The sequence below is a fragment of the Lepidochelys kempii genome, chromosome 6 (genome assembly GCF_965140285.1).
Source record: "Lepidochelys kempii isolate rLepKem1 chromosome 6, rLepKem1.hap1, whole genome shotgun sequence".
Classification (NCBI taxonomy): domain Eukaryota; kingdom Metazoa; phylum Chordata; order Testudines; family Cheloniidae; genus Lepidochelys; species Lepidochelys kempii.
Genome location: NC_136385.1, coordinates 33,791,246 through 33,815,731, shown reverse-complemented (window position 1 = coordinate 33,815,731; position 24,486 = coordinate 33,791,246). Strand labels below are relative to the sequence as shown.

The window sequence follows — 24,486 nt, the reverse complement described above, 5'->3', positions numbered from 1 at the left end:
AGCTTATGCTCAAATAAATTGGTTAGTCTCTAAGATGCCACAAGTACTCCTTTTCTTTTTGCGAATACAGACTAAAACGGCTGTTACTCTGCAACCCTCAACTGTCTCCCTCTTCTCTATCACAGGAAACAAACTATTTGTCTTCACTTTCAAGGCCTTTCATAGCCTATCCCCACCCATCATCACTCATCCATTATTGAGATGTCAACTTTTGCCTCTGATTGGCCCATAATACCAGCCTCCATTATTTACCTCTTAAGTTCTCAAACAAGCACCTCCCATGCTTTCTCCCAGGATGCCCTTCATGCTTGGAAAGAGCTCTCTATAAACACCTACAAAGCTACAGCATTATCCTTCTTTAAAACCTCTCTGAAGGAGCTCTCCTTTGCTGTGATGCCTACAAAAAAAATTTTTTTTTCTTTCCACAACTATGGTAAGGCAACGGTCTTGGCACACCAGTGGCCTATCATGCTAATCAACTTTGTCTCTGTTTTCTTGTACTCCAGTCTGTGCGAAACTGTTGTCTCATCTTATACTTATGATTCCTGCTCTAAAGAGCTTACAATCTATTTCTGTCTGTACAGTACATATAGAACAGTGGTGTCCTGGTCCAAAACTACAGTTCCTGGGCACTACAGTAATACAAAACTAGTATATGTGGTGATTTTGTGATATATTAATCCTTTTCATCAATGCTGAGGTCTACAGTTTGTTCTCCTTGCACATGGCTAGGGAAGGAAGATGAAGGGCATTAAAATCTATTTCTTCTTCACCTCACCTCTTTTACTCATCTCCACTCTGCTCCCATGCCTCACTGAGCTGCCTTGAGAGTGGTACAAGGGCATTTCCATTTTGGCTCTTCCACTGAAGCAAGAGGAGGCTATGACCCCAGGCTGAGTACGCCATAGGCTAAATACTCATCACAGCTACTTCGTGAGGGATAGATAGCACAACATGCTGCTACACTACCACTTGGCTCCTCCTCTGAAGATTTCCAATATTTACATTATACAAAATGTTTAAACATGTTTAGAGTCTGAATGTAGTTCTTCTAGGCAGTCTGTGTAGCCTGAAGCATTAAACATGAATTATATTAGTCACTTAAAAAGTGAACTAGTAAACACTGAAGTATAATGTTTTTTAGAAGAAGCTTTCAGTAAGGTATTAAAAACAGTAACATAGACCATACTTAGCTGTCCAAGTTTGCAAAGACCCTTTCTGAAGTGCATAAAGACATTTTATTTCTGCATGTGATTACGTGACTAGTCTAAATACACAAGAATGACATGAAGTGTAGAGAGCAGAGAAAGTCAAGAGAACCAGTCCAGCTTAAGTAAATATCTCTATATTTGCTCTCTACTAAGAGTTCTTAAACAATAGAAAGGACAAAGAAATGCTCCCACATTTATGAGATTTGCCATCTCACAGCATTTTACAACTATTCCTGCACCAACACTAAACTGCAACCATAGAGGTGGCAGGAAGAATATGGGCAGACTACTGAGAGTACACCAGGGTGGTTGGGGCAAAGAGATTTTGTTGAAGGACACCAGGGCACATTGCTACATTTAATAGAAATAAAAAGTAGCCCACAAGCAGAACAGGTATGACTTCAGCTTTCAAGGTCAATTAGTTTCACATCCTCAGACTTTTGAACTGCTGACATACATAAACACAAGCAGCCTCTACAGCTCACTCTCAATATTCTCAACAAAAAGCTTTAGGAACCTTTCAGAAGCATTCCTAGACAAAGCAACCACATGTTCTTACTATATAATCTTGAGGGCGTATTATAATCTATCAAATTCACGGTCCATTTTGATCAATTTCAGGGTGGTAAGATTGAAATTGTAAATGTCACGGTGTTGTAATTTTAGGGATCCTGATCCAAAGAGGAGTTGTGGGGGCGCTGCAAGGTTACTGTAAGGGGGGGAGGGAGGTTGCAGTACTGCTACCTTTACTTCTGAGCTGCCAGCAGTGGCGCTGTCTTCAGAGCTGGGCAGCTGGACAGCTGCGGCTGCTGGCCAGGAGCCCAATTCTGAAGGCAGCGCGTCACCAGCAGAAGTGCAGAAATAAAGGTAGCAGTACTGCAAGCCCCCCCTCCCCCCCTTACAGTAACCTTGCAACCCCCCTTCAATTCCTTTTTGGATAGGACCCCTAAAATTACAACACCGTGACATTTACAATTTCAATCTTACCACCCTGAAATTGATCAAAATGGACCGCGAATTTGATAGGGCCCTCAAGATTATACAGTAAGAACATGTTGCTTTGTCTAGGAATGCTTCTGAAAGGTTCCTAAAGTTTTTTGTTGAGAATATTGAGAGTGAACTGTAGACGCTGCTTGTGTTTGTGTATGTCAGCAGTTTAGAAGTCTGAGGATGCAGAAGTGAGGATGGCATGGTATGGTACTGCCACCCTTACTTCTGTGCTGCAGCTTGCAGGGTGCCACTATCAAATCTGGGTGCCTGGTTAACTGCCACTGCTCTCCAGCTGCCCAGATCTGAAGGCAGCGCAGACGGGTGGCAATACTGTGACCTCCCCCCTAAAATAACCTTGTGACCCCCTCCCCCTGAAACTCCCTTTTGGGTCATGCCCCTCAATTTGAGAAATGCTGGTCTCCCCTGTGAAATCTGTACAGTATAGGGTGAAAGAGCACAAAAGACCAGATTTCACGGTCTGTGACATATTTTTCATGGCCATGAATTTGGCAGGTCCTAATAATCTTTGTCCTTTCTTCTTGTCTCCCCTTTTGTATTAGACGTGAAAGCCCTTTGGACTGTGCTATTATACAGAATAAAATTTTTCATTCTGTGTATCAAAGTAAGGAATATACCAGAGCTGGCATACTGCACACATAGTCATAGCCTAAGAATCTATGGCATCTCATCCATCTGGATTTTGATGACTTATTTGAAGGATGTGTTCCTGGGTGGGTAGCAAAGCTTACTAAGAGGCCAGAAATTGTATAAAAGCCTCTACAAAACTACTGAATATACCATGCTGAAGTTGCACAAAGCATTAGCCATCGGGGACTGTCAAAACATTTAGTAAGTACTCTAAAGTCGACGAGAATTTTCAGATTGAAAACTAACAACTGCCTCCCCCCTTCTCAGCTTCAGCATAGAACCTCACCACAGATTCAGTTTTTGTTTTTGTTATTTTTTTGGTACAACAGTCAACGCTGAGATCCAATCAGCTCTTAGATAACTTACTTTAAAAAGTCTTAGTTTGGTTCCACTCAATAAGAATTAAAATTCAGGTACACTTATTCTCAGAAAAATGGCAGCATAAAAGTGACCCCTTAACACCTGTTCACCACGTGTATGCAAGTCATATTCTTCCTTCACTGACAAATGTTTACTACTTTTAGTACTGCAGAGCCAATAAAGCTGTGGATGACTACATCCAAATCATTCTACTGACATAATGCATCAACAAAATGGCGAACTCAGTTCCAATTTCAGAATCTCTATTACTGGTGATTATGTAAGCAACGGAAAGAACACAGCTTGATTTGTAGCTATGGTGGTTACAATAATCTCTCACTTGTAAATTGAGCCAAATTGGTAAAGACGACAATGAAATTACACAGGATGCAAAGTCATTTTTACATTCATTTGTCCTCACTGATTTTACTAAATTAAATTTATTCTGAAGTATTCTTACACATTCAGCCTCCTTTAGCATATTGTTGCATTAACATGTTTTAAAACTGAATAGTGTTGAACTAAAAACTCAGCTGACCTGTACTGAGTTACATCCAATCAATGCCATATCAAGGTTTAAGTGACATTTACAAATGAGTAAATTCTTGTAAATCACTGCAGTATACTCAACATGCCAGATTATGTTACTTTTGTGACAGAAGAAATTCTGTGAGAGAAACAATTGTGTGGATGACTTTGAGGATTCTGTTACAATTGCTAGTATTGTAGACGTGTTGTCTAAACTTGTAATATTTAAGATTAAATACCCCCATTGTTTTGTAGAGTATCTTGAAGTGTTCCTAGTAAAGCCTTAGTGGCATCAACACAACATCAGTACATTGTTTATAATACAGATTGCTCAATTTAGGCATTAAAAACTACAAGATTGTAAAATAAAAAAAGTAGAAAGAATAGTTAAGTATTCACTAGGATCCATTTCTTTGAGCAAGGAAACATGGAATGTTACAGAAGGTTGAGTAAGAAGGGAATGTGGGGTATTTTGTGACAGGCCAGTGCATGACAGCTGAAGAAAAGCTATTGTGGCAACAGCTGTGTGTGCTGCACAGCACCCCCCTATCCCCACAAAATAAAGTCACTAATTTCCAGCTATTTTTAGTCCACTAAACCGCAACCTGTTAAACTGCCCTCTTTATTTTAAATGTAATCTGCCTGCTGACTTTTGGATCTGAATGTGATCAGCCATTTACTGTATTTCTGAGAGGAAAAAAGTCAGAACAATCATAACTTCAATTTACAGGTTTCAGAGTAGCAGCTGTGTTAGTCTGTATTCGCAAAAAGAAAAGGAGGACTTGTGGCACCTTAGAGACTAACCAATTTATTTGAGCGTAAGCTTTCGTGAGCTACAGCTCACTTCATCGAATGCATCCGATGAAGTGAGCTGTAGCTCACGAAAGCTTATGCTCAAATAAATTGGTTAGTCTAAGGTGCCACAAGTACTCCAACTTCACTTTAGTGCACCACCATTACTTAAAAGCTAGGGAAGTGCTTCTCAACCGCTGTCCGCAGGCCCCTGGAGGTCCATGTTTCAGAGGTTCCATGAGTCCCAGCACACCACGGGGCAGAAGCCCCGAGCCCAAGGACAGAGTTCGAGGGTGTCTCTGGGGAGCATTGCCCTCCCAAACTGCAGAGATTTACACAGAGCAGGGCAGTCCCTAGGGCAGTTCCATGCACCCGCCCCCCCTCCCCCCACTAAGGGCCCGCCCTCTGGTCAGATCACAGACAGGAGGACAGAGCTGGCCAGTGAGGCAGCTGCTGCTCTGGCTGGTGCCATGGAGTGGGCAGCCCCAGCACTCTCCTGTCGTCGTCTCCTGCTGCTGGTGCCACCCAAGGCTGCAGCTGCTCTTCAGCTCCCCATCCCCTTTGACTGCTCATGCAGCGGTAAGAACTGCCTGGGCGAGTGGACCCCGCTCCAGGGCTGGAGCCAGCAGAGCCCTCAGGAAGCAGCAAACTGAGAGGGGGCTCTCCCAGCACACAGCCCCTTGCTACCCTTCTCCCTGCACCCTAAGTTACACCCCTCATGATACACAACCTCTAGCTATGCCTCTCCCCACCCCCCTTTGGTTTTTAAACTTTTTGAACTCAGCTGCCCCCACCCCCCCTTTGAGTTATAATTTTTGGTTGCTCCCCTCCCCCACAACCCAGAGAGGCTAGGTGGCCTACTGAGGTGAGTTGGGGGGTGGAGGTGGTGCTCCCTCCCCGGGCCCCGCCATGCAGAGCTGGCCCAAGCTCCACCAGGCCCTGTCCCCTGAAATTAGAAGTCAGTCTACGCCTATGTCTGAGGGCCCCCACCCCACCTGGCAGCTGAAGACCAGAGCCCCAAGCCCACCCTGCTTGGGCTGGAGTTTTATAGACTCAGAAAGGAAAAGGTTGAGAACCCCTGAGCTAGAGAATTAAAAAAAAATACTTAAAGGCATTTGCCTGAGGAAATTTATAATTTTATGCAAAGTATGAGATTGGGGGTAATAGGGCTTTAATATAAACTAAGTTACTAGCATAAAAAAATTAAGCTCTTCATTTCATTTAATAGCATGGTTTACTACGATATTTCAGGATCTGCAAGTATTCACATTAAAGTTATGATGTTTTGGACAAATTCCAACTTGACTACATTCTTTCTATAATTTCATTTGGATATACTACTCTTCCTCACTTCCTGCCCTAAACTGTTATGTTGCTGAGCAGTGTTAAAAAAACAACTGAATCCTAGAAATAGATGAAGTGGCTATTACTTCCAGGATGAAACCGATTAGGGCTTCTACGCACTACAACAATAGTAATAAATAAAATCCTGGCACCATTTTGTCATCAACAGCAAAGCTCCCATGGAATTCCATGGAACCAGGATTTCACCCCAAGAATTTCTAGGGATGGCGCACTGGTCATCTGACTGCTCAAAAGATTCCTATTAGGCCTATAACACTATTAGACCTATTCAATCAGACTGTAAACAGATTCTGTGTAATTTTATGACAATCAACTATTTTAGAAGTTAAAATAAAGGGAAACTTCTAGCTTAAAGAAAAGGAGAACTTGTGGCACCTTAGAGACTAACAAATTTGAGCATAAGCTTTCATGAGCTACAGCTCACTTCATCGGATGCATGCACACGGCTGCTACTCTGACACCTGTTCTTGCTTAGACTATAATTTGATGCTTTTCCTTAATTTTTTGCTACCATGAAAATATAATTAGTTTTTAAACTTGATAATAGACATGAGATCCTTATGACTGCACTCCAACTAACTGAACAGCTGTCATTTCTTTTAGGGGAGAGTGACCTATCACAGATCTTTGGTAGAGATGAGATTGTAAGGTCTTTGGGGCAGGAAGAGTCTTTTTGGCAAGGACAGTCTTTTTGTTCTGTACGTACAGTGCCTAGGATAACGCAGCCCCAAACCCTGATGGTGACATTTCGGCACTACCACAATACAAAAAACTAGTAAGAACAGGTGGGCCAAAGGAAAATCAGTGTCTGGGATCTATTGTCAGAAGTCAAAGCAGCTTTGGAATGCTGAAGTGAACTAGGCCTTCTGACATTTGGGGCCAATTAATTACATTTATACTGCAGATCACTGCACTGTTAATTAGTAGGTGAGACCACATCTTGTCCAACAGAATATCATATTTTGAACACTAGCTTCATAATAGAAACTGATTGTGCTCTTTCTTGCTAGAGATAAAGCAACAGCTCAGCTTCCTTCCTCTACCATTGACCTCCCACCCCATAATTCTTACTCCAAGAGAAAAAAGACTGGGATTAGTTTACTTGGTAATGGTAACAGCATACTCAGGTCTTTAAGGAGGGACATTGATTTAGTACTCAACTAAAAGGTGTACTTCGCATGCATTTTAGAATACAACAACTTCCAAAAGCCTTTTTACTGGACAAAAAGTCTTCAGTCGGTTTACAAGCTATGGCACAGTTAAGTGATAACATTAATGCTTTGTCCATATTACAACTTTCAACCACGATTTCGTAACCGATAAAAATCCCACCTTGTTTACAGCAGTTTGTCTCCACATGGTAGCCTGTCATCACAACAGTGTCTGTCCATTTGTACCTACCACCCTAAGTATATATTAGTGCATTCTGGGAAAGTCTGGGCAGCTGGCCCACAGTGCCTCAGCAGGGACAGTGTCCGAACAATACACACAGAGAATCATGTGAGGCAACATACTTTGGACGTTCTACCACATATTGCTGGCAGGAAACTCCACCAACTTGACCAGTTACACAAACATAGTTAGGCGGTCCTGTCTGGACTGCAAAAACAGCCTGCAAAACTGGTTACAGGAACAGTGCCAAATTAGCCCTCTGACAGGGGTGAAATACTGCCCATGTTACTAAGAGTTTAATCCCATGCAGTGCAAACAAAAGCCATGTTTAGATCCAGCAACATAATGTTGGTTATAGCCCAGTTAACACGTGTAGTGGGAACAGAACCTTTTTATTTGGTATTCGGTAATGCAATGCTCAACTGAGTTTACTCAATCCTATGAAGTTCTGAAGTGAACTGTGCAACTTGTTTTTAAAAAAACCCAAAAAACAGTATGACTGTAGTTTTTATACAGTTCTTAAAGGAGAGATTTATTTAGCAACCATTTAAAAAAAATACTTGATTTGTTACAGAAAAGCAGCAAAAGAATGAATCCTTATGCTACAAGACAACTGCCTTTGTAACACTGTAGACATAAGGCCTTCCTAGCCTCTAATCTCTAGTCATGTGACAGGAGGGACCTATTAAACAGCATCTTTTGCTGTCTCTAGAATCATACAGCAAGTACTGAAGAACCAACTTTAAAAATGCTTTAAATTCTACGGGTATGTCTACACTTGGAGCAGTAGGTGTCATTTCCAGCTCAAGGAAATATACTCTTGCTGGCTCTCATCCAGCTAGCATACTAAAAGTAGAAGGTAGCTGCTGAAGTGCAAGCAGGGGGAAGGGCTAGGGGTTCTCAACAACTTTTTTGTTGGCCTCCAATTCTTACTGGTGGCCACTGACAATTTTGCCTAAAATTAATTTTAGGAAAAAACAAATAAATATCTACATATACATGTCCAAGCATCCGACGAAGTGGGTATTTACCCACAGGAGCTTATGCTCCAATACGTCTGTTAGTCTATAAGGTGCCACAGGACTCTCTGCTGCATGTCCAAATCAGTCTAATTTATTTATGATGGGATTTTTTTTTTTTTGCAGACTGAATAATAAAAATAATGTACAGTTGTCTCTATTCTTTACTGGACCTAAAAGGAAGAGAAACACAAATAAGGTTTTTCTTTTGTTATTGCTTCTCTTTATTTTTTTTTTTTAAATAAAACAAGTTGCTGGCTAGTAAGCTGTGAAAAGCAATGCTTGCTTATATGTTAATATCACTTTCCACAGCCTCCCAACTAGCTACTAAGTCTGCTGTGAAAATCTGTATTAACGTACAAATATCACTTTCCACAAGAGACTTACCCTGCCCCAGCAAGCTGGGGGACAAATTAAGCCCTAGATGGGGATGTGGTAGGGAGGCAGCAGGGCCTGGGGCAATGTGGGGGAGGGAACCCAGGGCTGGAGCCCACCTCTGCATGGCTGCGGGACAGAGCCCAAAACCCAGGGGACAGAGATAGAGCCTGAAGCCACGCAGCTGGAGCTTGCCACTCACCACCCCAGGGTGGAAGCCTGACTCCACGACTCACTGGCTGCCTGCTCCTCCAATATGTGTCTCCCCAGAGGGTGAAAGGCCCAACCCCTGCTGGCTGCCCTGGGGAAAAAGGGCCGCTGCTTTGCATCCCACTGCCCCCTCCCCCATTCACCACCCAGGAGAAAAGCCTCTGGTGGCTGCATTTGAGAAACACTGGGCTAGCCACCCCAAGGTACTTGCCGGCCATCAGAGACCCCAGACACATACTTGGGGTAGCGAACTCATCCCACAGAGGCTACCTTTTTAAGCACACTAGCTTAATGAAAGCTAGTGGAAGTATGTCTCCTGGAGCTTGGAATCACACCCCCAGCTCCAAGTGTAGATACACCTTAAGAGAAACTCTCCTGTAAGGAACCTTATAAAGATGACAGCCCCCTCTCATCCTCTACAGGTCACAAGCAGCACCTGCAGTACCCTGTAGTACTAAGGGCACTGCACAGGGATCAAGTCCAAGAAAGCATGAACAAAAACCAGGCCATTGGGTCACACACTGATATCCTGAGAGCCACACTTGCAGTTAAGCCTCGTTTAGCACTAGTGCCGCGGTACCCATGGCTGACACACGCTGCCCACTTCATGGTGTGTGCACGCGCGCAGGCAAAGCTGCACACGCAATACCATCTAAGGCAACAGCACCAAATTTGAATCTGACTGGTAATCTAAACATTAGCGTCACTCATCCAGGGATAAACTAATTATCTGCATCTACAAGCAAGGAAGGATTTAGCCAACGGTTTACAATTATTCTAACCTTACCACCTCTGAGTGGATTACTCTCCTGCAACACTTACACACAAAAATTTGCAGCGCTCCAAACTAATAGCCAAAAATTAAATTTGGCAGCTAGCCAAAAATGGTATGTCCATAAAATAAAGGCAGCTACATCATATAATAGATACTTATGGCTCACTTAATGACTGCTTTCAGTTTCTATTTCCCAGTTTCTCCATTCGGCTTAAAATGCTTCATCCAAATAGCCCTCAATGTACAATTCAACTGTCCAACAAGGATATCAATCGTTATTAAGACTATAAGTAGCTTTTAAAAGACCAATTATAACACCTTGCAGAACACTACCTTTTCTAGGCAATCATATACCCAATGCATCTTCCCAGCTTTGGAAAATACTTGTACAGAAAACTCCATTTGGCTCACGCTGCAGATTCTACTACCCCATTAGAACGTTATTTAATATGGCTAAATGAGCATGTGCAAAGGTGATACATGTGCACATTAGGATTCCAAGGTAGCACTTTCTATACTGCTGTCATACTCCTATCTAGGAGAGGAAAAAAGGGTACTGAAAATCCATCCCATACTCCTTCCCCTCCCACAAGATGATGTTCTGCTGTCATCCACACCAGCACAAAGAATAAAATTAAAAGGACCCAAATATGATGTGAACAGCTACAGAGTTGTTTTTTTAAATGCCTTCAAATCAGTACTACAAATGTCAAAAGCAATGAAACAGAGAAGAGGAATGAGAAAAATGAAATGAGATATGGGTCAAGAAAAAGACAAAACAGAAAAGGGGACATTTCTAATCGGACTGAGATACATAACCCTATTACCTGTTCTGTTGCTTTTCCTGAAGCAAGAAAGTAACAGAATAGTGGCTCTAATGATCAGGAGTTTCAGCACATCTCTCTGAGGTGCAACAGCAAAGCAAAACCAACCAATTTAGATGTGCTTCAGGCCAAGTCTACACTAAAAAATTAGCTCAACCCAGTTACATCCCTCAGGGGTGTGAAAAATACGCACGCCTGAGCAGAGTAGTTCTGACAACCTATGCCCTGGTGTAGACAGCACTAGGCTGACTGAAGCATTCTTAGTTACCGCCTCTCAGAGAGGTAGATAGACTTCAGTGATGGGAGGAGTTCTCCCATGCCTATAGTGCGTGTGACAGTGAAGGGTTATAGCAGCCCAGCTGCAGCATTTCTAGCTAAGACATAGCCTCAAACAGGGTTGACTTGAGCCAGTCAACAGCTGTACAGCAGGTCAGTACTTCTCCAACAAGTCCATCAGTTCTTGCAGAATGCTCTCTTTTTAACCTACATTGTTACACACACAAAAAAGCCTTCCAAATTTGATCCTGATATGCTTAGGGTATCTATAGACAGAAACAACAACTGAGAGGCATAAACCCACCCCATTCTGAATGTGGCAACACTGCAGCTGAACAATTTATTATGTCATCATCATTAGATAAGTCCCTAATCTTAATAAAAACATTAAGCTGGACAGAGGCAAGAATACCAACATTCTCCTTCATTTTGCTATGCGTGCCCCCCCCAGCCACCACACACACACCCCTCTCTCCTTAAATCTACATTGCCCTCATAAATCCAGTCATCTCATTGCTCATTTCCAAGTATATAATTTCCTGTTAACAAGTTCTAACAGGTCTCTTCATTTTCCACAACCAGTTATCTTTAGTAACTACAGTCCAGCAGGTAACAGCTTCTGACATATAAGTGACACCCTTTGATATTTCTCCCCAGTTGTATAGAGAGCATTCGTTCGCTATTGTAGCCTTTTTAGTTGGGGAAAGCCATTAGATAGCCAGTGAAACAACAGACAATGCTGCAAGCAGCAAATTCTAATGGGAAAGCATTAAAAATATTGCAATTGGTAGGAAGGGAGCCTACCCTCAGGTACTATGCAAACATCAATGGGAACACTTCTGCCCCCCAAAAAAGGGACATCAGATATAACAAAATACGATGCATGTCCAACCAGTGGGCTTGGAAAAGAAACGCTAGTTTCAAACCGAGCTCTATGAAAACATCCAACTAGGTGGAATGGCATGGGGCAACACACTCACTCCAGAAGCTTCCCTGGTGTTTGCTTTCCACCTAGATCTAAAGTTGACAACGCATCTACAAAGTATCTTAGAAAAGCAACTTTCACACTGTTGCACAGATGAGGACAACTGAGGCAACAAGAGGCCAAGGCACTTGCTCAAGGTCATACTGAAAGTCGCTGGTCTATAACCTGGTTCTTCTGCAAACCCCAATGCACTAGTTCTCGCAGCCTCAGCCAGTTCCACACATCAGCACCCCCACCCTTGAGCTCTGCCAGCCCCTCCCACCTCAGACCATGGGAACATGGCAGTTGCCCCCATCCCGGTCAAAGCCACCACCCTGCACCAGTGTCCACAAAATAGGGTAGGTCCCGCCCTGAAGAAAGGCCAGACCCTCCCCCCCCCGCCGCCCCCCCCCCGTGCCCGGGGAGCAGGGCAAGGCCAGACCCCCCCCCCGCCCCCGCCCCCACCCGGGGAGCAGGGCAAGGCCAGACCCCCCCCCCCGCCCCCGCCCCCGCCCGGGGAGCAGGGCAAGGCCAGACCCCCCCCCCCGCCCCCCGCCCCCCGCCCGGGGAGCAGGGCAAGGCCAGACCCCCCCCCCCCGCCCCCGCCCCCGCCCGGGGAGCAGGGCAAGGCCAGACCCCCCCCCCCCGCCCCCGCCCCCGCCCGGGGAGCAGGGCAAGGCCAGACCCCCCCCCCCCGCCCCCGCCCCCGCCCGGGGAGCAGGGCAAGGCCAGACCCCCCCCCCCGCCCCCGCCCCCGCCCGGGGAGCAGGGCAAGGCCAGACCCCCCCCCCCGCCCCCGCCCCCGCCCCGGGGAGCAGGGCAAGGCCAGACCCCCCCCCCCCGCCCCCGCCCCCGCCCGGGGAGCAGGGCAAGGCCAGACCCCCCCCCCCCGCCCCCGCCCCCCGCCCGGTGCCGGGGGAGCTGGGCAAGGCCAGACCCCCCCCCCCGCCCAGTGCCGGGGGAGCTGGGCAAGGCCAGACCCCCCCCCCCCGCCCAGTGCCGGGGGAGCTGGGCAAGGCCAGACCCCCCCCCCCCGCCCAGTGCCGGGGGAGCTGGGCAAGGCCAGACCCCCCCCCCCCGCCCAGTGCCGGGGGAGCTGGGCAAGGCCAGACCCCCCCCCCCCGCCCAGTGCCGGGGGAGCTGGGCAAGGCCAGACCCCCCCCCCCCGCCCAGTGCCGGGGGAGCTGGGCAAGGCCAGACCCCCCCCCCCCGCCCAGTGCCGGGGGAGCTGGGCAAGGCCAGACCCCCCCCCCCCGCCCAGTGCCGGGGGAGCTGGGCAAGGCCAGACCCCCCCCCCCCCGCCCAGTGCCGGGGGAGCTGGGCAAGGCCAGACCCCCCCCCCCGCCCAGTGCCGGGGGAGCTGGGCAAGGCCAGACCCCCCCCCCCGCCCAGTGCCGGGGGAGCTGGGCAAGGCCAGACCCCCCCCCCCGCCCAGTGCCGGGGGAGCTGGGCAAGGCCAGACCCCCCCCCCCGCCCAGTGCCGGGGGAGCTGGGCAAGGCCAGACCCCCCCCCCCGCCCAGTGCCGGGGGAGCTGGGCAAGGCCAGACCCCCCCCCCCGCCCAGTGCCGGGGGAGCTGGGCAAGGCCAGACCCCCCCCCCCGCCCAGTGCCGGGGGAGCTGGGCAAGGCCAGACCCCCCCCCCCGCCCAGTGCCGGGGGAGCTGGGCAAGGCCAGACCCCCCCCCCGCCCAGTGCCGGGGGAGCTGGGCAAGGCCAGACCCCCCCCCCCGCCCAGTGCCGGGGGAGCTGGGCAAGGCCAGACCCCCCCCCCCGCCCAGTGCCGGGGGAGCTGGGCAAGGCCAGACCCCCCCCCCGCCCAGTGCCGGGGGAGCTGGGCAAGGCCAGACCCCCCCCCCCGCCCAGTGCCGGGGGAGCTGGGCAAGGCCAGACCCCCCCCCCCGCCCAGTGCCGGGGGAGCTGGGCAAGGCCAGACCCCCCCCCCCGCCCAGTGCCGGGGGAGCTGGGCAAGGCCAGACCCCCCCCCCCGCCCAGTGCCGGGGGAGCTGGGCAAGGCCAGACCCCCCCCCCCGCCCAGTGCCGGGGGAGCAGGGCAAGGCCAGACCCCCCCCCCCGCCCAGTGCCGGGGGAGCAGGGCAAGGCCAGACCCCCCCCCCCGCCCAGTGCCGGGGGAGCAGGGCAAGGCCAGACCCCTCCCCCGCCCCCGCCCGGGGAGCAGGGCAAGGCCAAATCCCCACCGCCCAGTGCCGGGGGAGCTGGGCAGGGCCGGGCCCGCCCCCGGCACCGCAGGCAGGACAGTGTCCAGGCCACGGCGCCCCGGGGGACAAGGCAGAGCGCGGCCTCTCCTCCACCCCCCGGCTGCCGGGGACGGCCGGGCGGGCGCTGGGGATGCTCCAGCCCGGAGCCGGGACCGCAGGCTCCGCGCGGCGCGCCTCACCTGGATGAACTGGATGGTGAGCGCCGACTTGCCCACGCCGCCGCCGCCCACCACCACCAGCCGATACTTCTCCTGCCCCGGCCCGTCCCTGCAGCCCGCAGCCATCGGGGAGCCGCGCCGAGCCGAGCCGCGCCGCGCCGCCGGGTCCCTCCCTGCGCCGCTGCCTCCGGCCGGGCTGAAAGCCGCAGGCCGCGCTCCTGCTCGGTGGGGTGGGGTGGGAGCGGCGCCCGGAGCCCCGCGGAGCCGGAGCAGATCCGCGCTGCTGGCCCCAACCCAGCCGCCTGCTCACCGCGGCGGCCACGGGCCAAGTGAGAGTAGGAGCGGCCCTCGCGCGGCTACACAAATGGCCGTCGGGGGGCGGGGCCGTCCTCCTCCTTATGCTAATTGCAACGAATATTCACGAGGGGGGGCGGGGGGGGCAAGACAGTGCCGAGGCGTGGGGGGTGGCACCGGGCGGGCTTGGCGCCGCGCCAGCTCCAGGTGCAAGGTCCGCCCGGGGGTGGGGGCTGCGATAGCCACCCCGTCCTCTCCCAGTCCCGGAAAGCAACAGGCGACCCCACTGCGAGCTGCCTGCCTCGGGCCGCAAAGACGCCGGCCGCCCAGCCCCGCGGCTGCAGGCAGGATACTTGTTGCACCCGGCGAGCTGCGTTCCCGGCCAACCCGGGGGGGGGGGGGGCGAAGTCAGGCACTCAGATGGCCTGTGTGTGGCACCCTAGTTCAGCCTCTGGGTGCTACTAAATTATGCTAGTCTTCACTTACATGATCCCGTTGACTTTTCCCCACAGGGGTCTTGCTAGGGGCACTGGAACAATTTATATAGTGGGGGTGCTGAGAGCCATTGAACCAAACTGTAACCCCTGTATATAATGCAAACCACTTCAAGCCAGGGGGTGCGGCAGCATCCCTAGTTCCAGCACCTATGGCTCCTGCCGCCTTCACTAGCCAGCATGGCAGGTACTTGCTGACTCTGCAGTGTTTAATTTTATTCACCTGGTTCCATGTGTGGCCCCCACTGCCATGTTTACTGCATGGCGTTCCGCAAGTGCTGAATACAGAGTTAATTCCCTTGTGGGCTTTTTGGTAGCACTGGGCACTGTGCTAGCTGAGTGCCTCGCAAACATGAATGAATTTATCTTCACACAAACCTCTTATACAGTGATGCTTCCTTATGTCTATATTACAGGTGGGGAATTGAGGAACAAAGAGATTAGAGCCAAAATTATCATTGTGTATCAATTTCAGGAATCCAATTTGAGGTACCTAAAGTCCAAGTTTCAGAGTACTTAGCATTTTTACCACACTATATGTTCAAGACAGGGGCATCAACAGGGTTGGAACCTTTCCATTAATGACACAAACCACTATCGTTGGGACTAATGGAGTAATTGCTAGCAGTAGCAGGCTATTATCCACTGGGTAGACCAGCCACAAGAGGGAAAGGGACACTTTGTTACTGTTTCACCGCTATTTGTGAGGAGAGGAATATTGAGACTCAGGAATCCTGGGTTCTATTCCAGCGTTTGGTAACGGTGTCAGACACTTCTTTCACTATCCTTCCACAGGTCCTCTCTTCCCCTATCATGTATCCTGCCAGCCTGACTCTACTCCCTTTGCCCTGTGTATCCACACAGTCTGTCTCTGCAGCATGTCCTCCCACTGCCACAGCTTGCCTCTGCCCACCCCACTGCATTCCAGTCATTTATCTTTCTCATTCTTCCAATTAACTGCAGTTGGAGCAGTAGGAACACAGGACAGAGTTTCCCTGCTCTCAGTTTCTGTTCTTGGCACCATACAGCCCAGGCTGTTTGGCTGCTAGGAGGAGAAATTGCAGAAAAAGTTCTATTTAACCCCTGGAGCCCTTCACTGGAGCATGCCCAGTACAAATGGAATTTTCAGAAAATTTAACACATGCATGCTGGTTTTATTCAGAAGCTTAAAACTGGAGGCATGCCAAAAAGTACAAACACCAACACCACCATATCCAAGTTTGACAAAATTATCAGCATCTGAAACCAGGATCTTACAATGGAAACACTATGTATGGTGCATCCAATGAAATGAGCTGTAGCTCATGAAAGCTTAAGCTCAAATAGATTTGTTAGTCTCTAAGGTGCCACAAGTACTCCTTTTCTTTTTACTATGTATAGAGATTGCTACTAGCTCTCTCCACAATAGGGCAGGATCTCACCAAACCACCCTTCAGTGACTCTATTATCCCTTTTTCAAATTACTTCATCTGAACACTCGTATGAGTCCTTTCACTGAAAAAGAAAACTGTTTACATTTGCAAAAAGAAAAGGAGTACTTGTGGCACCTTAGAGACTAACCAATTTATTAGAGCATAAGCTTTCGTGAGCTACAGCTCACTTCATCAGATGCATATCGTGGAAACTGCAGCAGACTTTATATATACACAGAGAATATGAACCAATACCTCCTCCCACCCCACTGTCCTGCTGGTAATAGCTTATCTAAAGTGATCATCAGGTGGGCCATTTCCAGCACAAATCCAGGTTTTCTCACCCTCCACCACCCCCCCCACAAATTCACTCTCCTGCTGGTGATAGCCCATCCAAAGTGACAACTCTTTATTCTCTGTGTATATATAAAGTCTGCTGCAGTTTCCACAATATGCATCTGATGAAGTGAGCTGTAGCTCACGAAAGCTTATGCTCTAATAAATTGGTTAGTCTCTAAGGTGCCACAAGTCCTCCTTTTCTTTTTGCGAATACAGACTAACACGGCTGTTACTCTGAAACCTGTTTACATTTGCTTTTTCATACTGAAAAGATAAATATTATACCAAGTGACAGACCAAGCACTGGCTGAAATTTATGGGGCTATATAGATAAGTCCATTCTCCAGCAGCATAAAAGCCACTATAAAGAGCTTTTAAATATAGACACATCCCAAAATTAAGAGTAACAGAGATGTGTATTGTGACCAGTCACAATATGTATATTGTCTGGAAGATACCCCTAGGAGAACAGTCAGATCAGAGTTCTACATTTAGATGTTTCTTCATCCAGCTGGTAGAAGATTGCTAGTAATTTCATTATACAGGCCATGTCACTCTTACAGTCATTGACCCAGGACCCTGGAGAACATGCTGAAACAATATACTTTAAATATCTGGAGCAGGGGTAGCCAACCTGAGCCTGAGAAGGAGTCAGAATTTACCAATATACATTGCCAAAGAGCCACAGTAATACGTCAGAAGCCCCGCCAATCAGCACCTCCCCCACCCTCCCCACACCTCCTGATCAGCTGTTTCGGGGTATGCAGGAGGCTCTGGAGAGAGGGGGAAGAGTGAGGGCATGGCAGGCTCAGAGGAAGGGGTGGGAAGGGGTAGAGTGGGGGCAGGGCCTGTGGCCGAGCCGGGAGCAGGGCCATCCCTACCCATATGCAAAGTTCGCAGCTGCGTAGGGCACCAGGAAATTTGGGTCACCCTGCGCAGCTGCATGCTGCTCCAGCCCCTGCCCCGCCTCTTCCCCATGACCCCTGCCCCCACTCCACCCCTTTCCCAAAGCCCCCACCCTGCTCCACCCAGCCCCATCCCCACTCCTACTAGGACTGCAGCAAGGCTGGGCCTGTACTCACTTCACTGTACTCATTTTGCTGCACTTCCTGCCTCCAGTAGCAGCCCCCCAAGGCAGGCCCCCAGAATACCTAGGGACAGCCCTGGCCAGGGGTTGAGTTGTGAACATCCCCTGGCCCTTTGGAAAGTTGGCCCCTGTAGCTCCAGCCCTGGAGTCGATGCTTATACTAGGAGCCGCATATTAGCTTCTGAAGAGCTGCATGTGGCTCCGTAGCCACAGGTTGGCCACTCCTGATCTTTTCTCAGTGATCCATGCTCCAGAACACATAGCAGTGACTAAATTCCTGTTCAGCTGAAGTAATATTCAGGTATTCCAAAGTTGTTAAGCTATGCTGGAATTTTAGGAGCTCTGTGATAATCATAATACAACATTTATTTTCCTATTGGAAAATGGGTGAAATCCTAGTTCCCTCAAAATCAGTGAGCGTTTTGCCGTTGACCTCAGTGGGGCAAGGATTTAACCCAAAATGTCTAATCTGAAATAATTGTTGGCAAATGTTGAAATGGTTAAGATATGGCCGATCAAAGATAGTGTTTATTTAAAAGAGAGTACCCCAAGTCTTGAGCATGTTTGTACTACAGACTGGGGGCAGAGGTCTGGGGCGGGGAAAGATAGTGGTACTGGCATCCCCTCTGTGAGGCTCATATGCCCCATGTAGCCCTCTCGTGTAGGCACAACATACACCAGTAGGAGTTTTTCTGGTGGTGTAGGAACACCATTTGCCTGAGCAACATTAGCTATGCCGACAGCAGCACTCTTCCATCAGCCTAGCTGCATCTACACTGGGGTATTTGTCAGTATGTCTATGTTGCTAGGATGTGTTTTAAGTGTGGACCTAGCCTTAAGCTTGGCACATCATAGAGGGGACTCAGCTGTCCCACTGAGCTCTGCTAGGCATCTTAGGCAAAGCTCCTTCTTGACTAGGGAAAGCTGGGGCGGGGGGGGAAGATGGAAGTACTCCCCCAAGCCCACTCTCTGGAAATTCCAACATGAGTTGTCATGCACATTAAACTGTGTAGATCTTCATAATATGATCCAGCCTCTCTTATATTCTTTGTGGAGCAAGAAGTTAATGTTGACATTTAAAATGTAGTCATTGGCCTCGGAGTTAGCATCTATGGAGATGAATGGAACAGTTTTCACTTCTCAGGACTATTGTTTCAGATTCTGTAAATACAGTTAACCTCACAGATGTGGCCCAAGTGTATCTCAGCAATCATAACAGCTAAAGACTTATTTTTTGTTAAAAGAATGCAAGCTGAGATTCTGGGCAACAAGAAAGCAGCATGAAAGAGTCCCGTACACCATTCCACTGTATGTTGGCTGAATCCAAGCCCTGTTGCAGATATTTATACCAAACTAGGAATCTGACTACATCTGCTGCAGTTAAAAGGTACCTATTAGTGTTGGTGCTTGGAAACAAAAGTTTTAAGCAATATAGTTGGGGGCGGGGAAATCACACTGTACACGGACTAGATGAATCCACGACACCAACCACCTGGCTTGTGTGTCATTATTTGAGACCAAAGAAGTTCAAGACAGTGGTAGAGTGACCATAAAAAGCATCAACTGTTTCAGTAGAAATAACTAATATTGGAAGTAATGAGCAAGGTCACACTGGAGCCACACACAGCCATGCACAATCCATTGATATATTTTTTATTTCATTAAGCGAATGTAGCTCTCATAAAAAGTACTAGTTTGTCAGATCTAAGGACTGAGGTCCTCTCTACCCCCACAGCAGGTATAATATGGGTAGTGGCAGATCAACCTCCCTTGTCTTTAGCTTAACCATATACTGCAGAGAGGGACTGAGCAGCTGTTAAGGTATTTACAACATGCCTATCTCCTTAGTATTGAAGCACCAGAAGCAATGAAAGGGTACTTCAAGCTCCATCCCCATTCACTGTGTTGTGGGTTAGGTACACCCTGTAAGGGGGTGTTGAGTTGTGGGGGAATGGGAGTAGTGCTTAGGCAGCCCAGACTTAGGTACCTGTCTCTGAGAGTGGGGCAGGGCTTAGCATATATCCCTTCGATCAACATCTATCATGAGCTAGCTCAGGCAGCTCCCCACCTGGTGTGCTGGCTTTGAGAATCACATTCTTAGGCGCCTGTCTCTCCCCATTCATTGTATAGGGAACCTAGGCACCAAATCCAGATTTGTGGATTGGCATGTTGTTCCTGTGATTTTCTAGAAACCTAAATTTTACAGGCCGTGATGTTCAGCATATCAACACTTAAGTCCCTTCACAGATCATACATGAAGTACATGAGTAGTCCCATTGACTTTGGGCTACTTACGGGCTTATAGCTAGGCACATGCTTCTTTATCTTGATGAATCAGGGCCTTGTGGAACACTCCCAAAAGTGAATGTTGTGACCTTATAAAGAATTCTAAACGATGAGCTTCCTATCCAGGTTTCTCCTGCTGATCATAAGATGATGGAATGCAGCCAAGCTAAACTCAGAGTTATAAAACAAACCCTTTCAAATTTGTATAATAAAGAGAAAGATTTTTTATAACAATTTGAGTTTCCTTAGAAATCAGAAAGTAAATTCTAAATCAAAATGAAATGGACAGTTGGCTTTGCTCTGCATCAGAATTCTGAATTATTTGTTACAGTCATAATAAGAATCCACAAGCTTTAGAAATGAAAGGCAGGCCATTACTCCTCAGATGCACTTAGCAGTTTGTATTCAAGTACTGTGATGAGCATAGCCTAGTTACATTTGCTTTTGTATAGAAGCAGCAAAGCTATTCTTATGCTCCCAGGTATCGCTATTTATAAACTTTGATACCGATCACTTTTCTGTATTTTGGTGACCATCTACCTGTTCAAGTAAAGTAGTCCATAATATATACATACACATTACTAAGGGGGAAAAAACAATATTGCTCTAAATCACACAAAATATATCTTTTTCTTAAAAGTACAGGTGACCTGCAAGGGGGAAAAAATGAGCTTGTACCCTTTTTTGCTTTCTTTATAATGTATAAATAAATGGAGCTTGACTATTATGTTTTGTTTTTAAATTTCTACTAGTTGTTTACATGAGAAATTCAGGTTGTATCTGTTCTGAAAGACTCAATGGCAACTACAGAACTAGAGAAATGATGATATCACAAAAGAAAAGAGTGAAAGCTTAGCCAAGCACTTAAGCTGGGAAAGAAATTTTAGACAAGACTGTTTAAAACTCTTTGGGTGTTTATTTTTTGTTAACACCAACATAACGTCAATAACTAATGAACATTTGGAGAAAAAGACTTCTTGATACAGAATTTTACATCTCACACATTCAGCTAGGGTGAGAGATCTTGCATGTGCTCCAAGACATCCAAGCAATCCTCCAGGAAGCCAGACTTGAATTCCTAATATTTCAAGGGTTAAAAAAAATACTGTTCCATTGGAGTCCATTATCAGCAAGCACTCGTTAGAGCAGCCTGAGATTGGTCTGGATAGATTGTGCAGGACCCTGCTGGGGTGGGAAAGATGTCCCAAAGGATCAAGGCCATTATGCCCATGTTTATCTCTAGGTCACCCATGGTCCAAAAAGACCCTTACATTTTTTTTTTTAATTTATAATAAGTTAAACCAAAGGCCACCAAAAACCTCAGATAATTAAATTATATAGACGGAGTTAATCAGGATTGTGTAGTGAAGGACACTTGTCTTATTCCTGAGGGCATTCTGCACCAAATAATTAAAAATTCTGTGCCAAAAAATAAAAACCCTGCACACTATATTTTAAAATTCTACAAAATTCTGCAAATTTTATTTGTCAAATAAATGCGGTGGCTCCAGCATAGCATTGGGGAGCACAGACCACTAGCTGCACAGAGGTGGGAGATCACTGTGCAGCTCCCCTCGGGACATGTACTCAGCAGTAAGGCTGCACCCAACCCTGACACAGCGCAAGGACCGAGCCTGCCCCAGAAACACCCCAGGGCCCTGCCCCTCCATGCCAGGTGGACCACGTGTGAGCAGGCATGCTCAGCAAGGCAGGATCCAAGTGTGGAGGGGCTTAGTATGGGGGGGATCCAGGTGTGTGTTAAGAGGGTTCTGTGTAGGGCAATCTGGGTGCGGGCAGCTCAGTGGAGGAATCTGGATGCAGGGGGGATCTGGATGCAGAGGGGCTTGTTGTGGGATTCTGGGTGCAACAGTAATGGGACTCTGCAAGGGGGTCCAGGTGCAGGTGGTTGGGGCTCAGTGGAGGGGTGGGGTCTGGCTGTGGGGGGCATAGAGCTCGGCATGGGGCTCTGGGTGTGGGAAGTCCAGATGCTGGGGGAGTGGGGCTTAGGGGGTGGGGATCCAAGTGCAGCTTGTTAGGGGTCGGTGGGGTGGGGATCTGGGTGCAGATGGCTCGTCGGGGTGGTCTAGAGGCAAGGGGAGTGGGTTCTGAGTATGGGGGGCAAGACGCAGTGGGAGGGTCTGGGTATGAGGGGGTCTGGATGCACGGGGGTTGGGCAGATGGGGGAGCAGCTCCCTGTACAGCGATCCCTCTCCCGGCAGCTGAGGAGCAGTGGGTGCAGGAAGCGTGGTGGGAGGGTAGTTTGCGGAGCTTCCTGCAGCCAGGGGAGAAAGCTGGGGATAGGCATGTGACCCGGCCCAGATACCATGCAGGGGAAGAGGACATCATATCCTCCCCAGCCCAGCTGGGACTAGCAGCTGGGTCCGGTGCAGGGTAGGAGCCACCAGCCGGGTCTTTCCCAGTCCCGCCTGCTGCATCCAAGTGATTTACTTCTCTGCTGGAGTCCCAGGGCACCCGAAACATACTGCTGAGGAGGGTCATAGGACTGCTCTTGTGGCTTCCCTTTGCTTTCCTGTCAGAAAGTCATTTTTCTGTGGGGAAGCAAAGAAATTTGCAGGGTACATAAATTCTGCACATGCACAGTGGCACAGAATTTCCCCAGGAGTATTTTCTGTATGACCCCTGCTTTGTTTGTTACAGAAGTTGGAAGGTATGCTGTGAATGAGATAGGGGACTGTAGGATTGTCTTGTGATTATGATAGTTGAATGCCATCCTGGAAAAATGGATTCTATCCTTGCCTCTGCTACTGAGGTCCTGAGTAACACTAGTCAAGTCACTTAAACTAAAATTTTCACAAGTGGTCACTAATTGTGCATGCCTCATTTTTTGGGTGCCTGACTTGAGACGATCAGGTCTGATTTGTAGGAGTGCGGAGCACTCACAGCTGCAACTGAAGTCAATGGTATCACAGAAGAGTAGGACTGGAAGGGACCTCAATAGATCATGTAGTCGAGTCCCCTGCACTCAAAGCAGGACTAAGTAAACATAGAAAACCATCCCTGACAGGTGTTTGTCTAATCTGATCTTAAAAACTTCCAGCGATGGAGATTGCACAACCTAGCTAGGCAATTTGTTTCAGTGCTTAACTACCCTGACAGGAAGTTTTTCCTAATGTCCAACTTAAACCTCCCTTGCTGCAATTTAAGTCCATTGCTTCTTGTCCTAGCCTCAAAGGTTAACAAGAACAATTTTTCTCCCTCCTCCTTTTAACAACGTTTTATGTATTTGAAAACTGTGATGTCCCCCTCTCAGGCTTCTCTGCTCCAGACTAAACAAACCCAGTTTTTTCAATCTTTCCTCACAGGTCATGTTTTCTAGACCTTTAGCCATTTTTGTTGCTCTCCTCTGGACTTTCTCAAACTTGTCCACATCTTTCCTGAAATGTGGAAGCCAGAACTGCAGACAATACTCCAGCTGAGACTTATCAACACAGAGTAGATCGGAATAATTACTTCTTATGTTTTGTTTACAACACTCCTGCTAATACATCCTAGAATGATGGTCGCTGTTTGTGCAACAGTGTTACAGAGTTGACTCATATTTCGCTCGTGATCCCCTATGACCCCCAGATCCCTTTCCACAGTACTCTTTCCTAGGCAGTCATTTCCCATTTTGTATGTGTGCCACTAATTGTTCCTTCCTCAGGGGAGTATTTTGCATTTGTCCTTATTGAATTTTATCCTATTTATTTCAGACCATCTCTCCAGTTTGTCCAGATCATTTTGAATTTTAATCCTATCCTCCAAAACACCTGCAACCCCACCCAACTTGGAAGCTGTGCTTTGAACATATAAAATACGATCTGTTGCTACATACTCTGAAAAATCAGGTCCTAGACATCTCCAATTGGGCCCCCAAAATGAGTGGCTACTTTTGACCTTAGTCACTCTGTGCCTCATTCCCTATCTGATAAATGGGAATAATACTCTCTAATCTGACAGTGTGTTGTGAAAATAAAATCGTTAACCTTTATGAAGCACTCCGATGCTACCGTGACAGCACCACAGAACCAGAAGTTGGTCCAATAAAAGATATTTCTCATGAGAAAATTAATAATTCTGTCTTCAGAGTAGGGTTTGAATAGTGTGCAGGAAATATGGCATAAGGCCCCCCCACTGAATGAGGAGAAAATAAAATACTGAATAGCTCCTCAGTAGGTGAACACTGTTCCTTTGGTGCATAGAATGAGGTGGGACCCTGTGGAAAAACAGCACATGACTATGTAATTAAAAACTTTATCATAATACATGTACACAAGGACGCTGAATTAAGGTTGCACTGGCACCTGTGACCCAATTTTCAAACATGCTAAACATCTGCACCTCTCACTGCCTTTAGTTGCGGGTGCTGAGCACTTCTGATAATCAGGCTGTAGGTGTTTCAGGTTGAACCCCCCCCAGAACCTCCAAAGTATCCAAAATGTTTGGATCCATTTGAATATTTAGGCAGATT

The 24,486-nt window shown here is 47.8% G+C and overlaps 1 protein-coding gene across 1 annotated transcript in view; it reads right to left on the bottom strand.

Annotated features, from left to right (window-relative positions):
- RRAS2 (RAS related 2) overlaps positions 1–14,438 on the bottom strand; it is a 79,187-nt gene extending 64,749 nt beyond the window's left edge. The window contains exon 1 of the mRNA XM_073347461.2: positions 14,125–14,438. Within this exon, the coding sequence (XP_073203562.1) occupies positions 14,125–14,229 (105 nt within the window). The 5' untranslated portion in view covers positions 14,230–14,438. The remainder of the gene's footprint in view (positions 1–14,124) is intronic.
- Between the last annotated feature and the right edge of the window lie 10,048 nt (positions 14,439–24,486).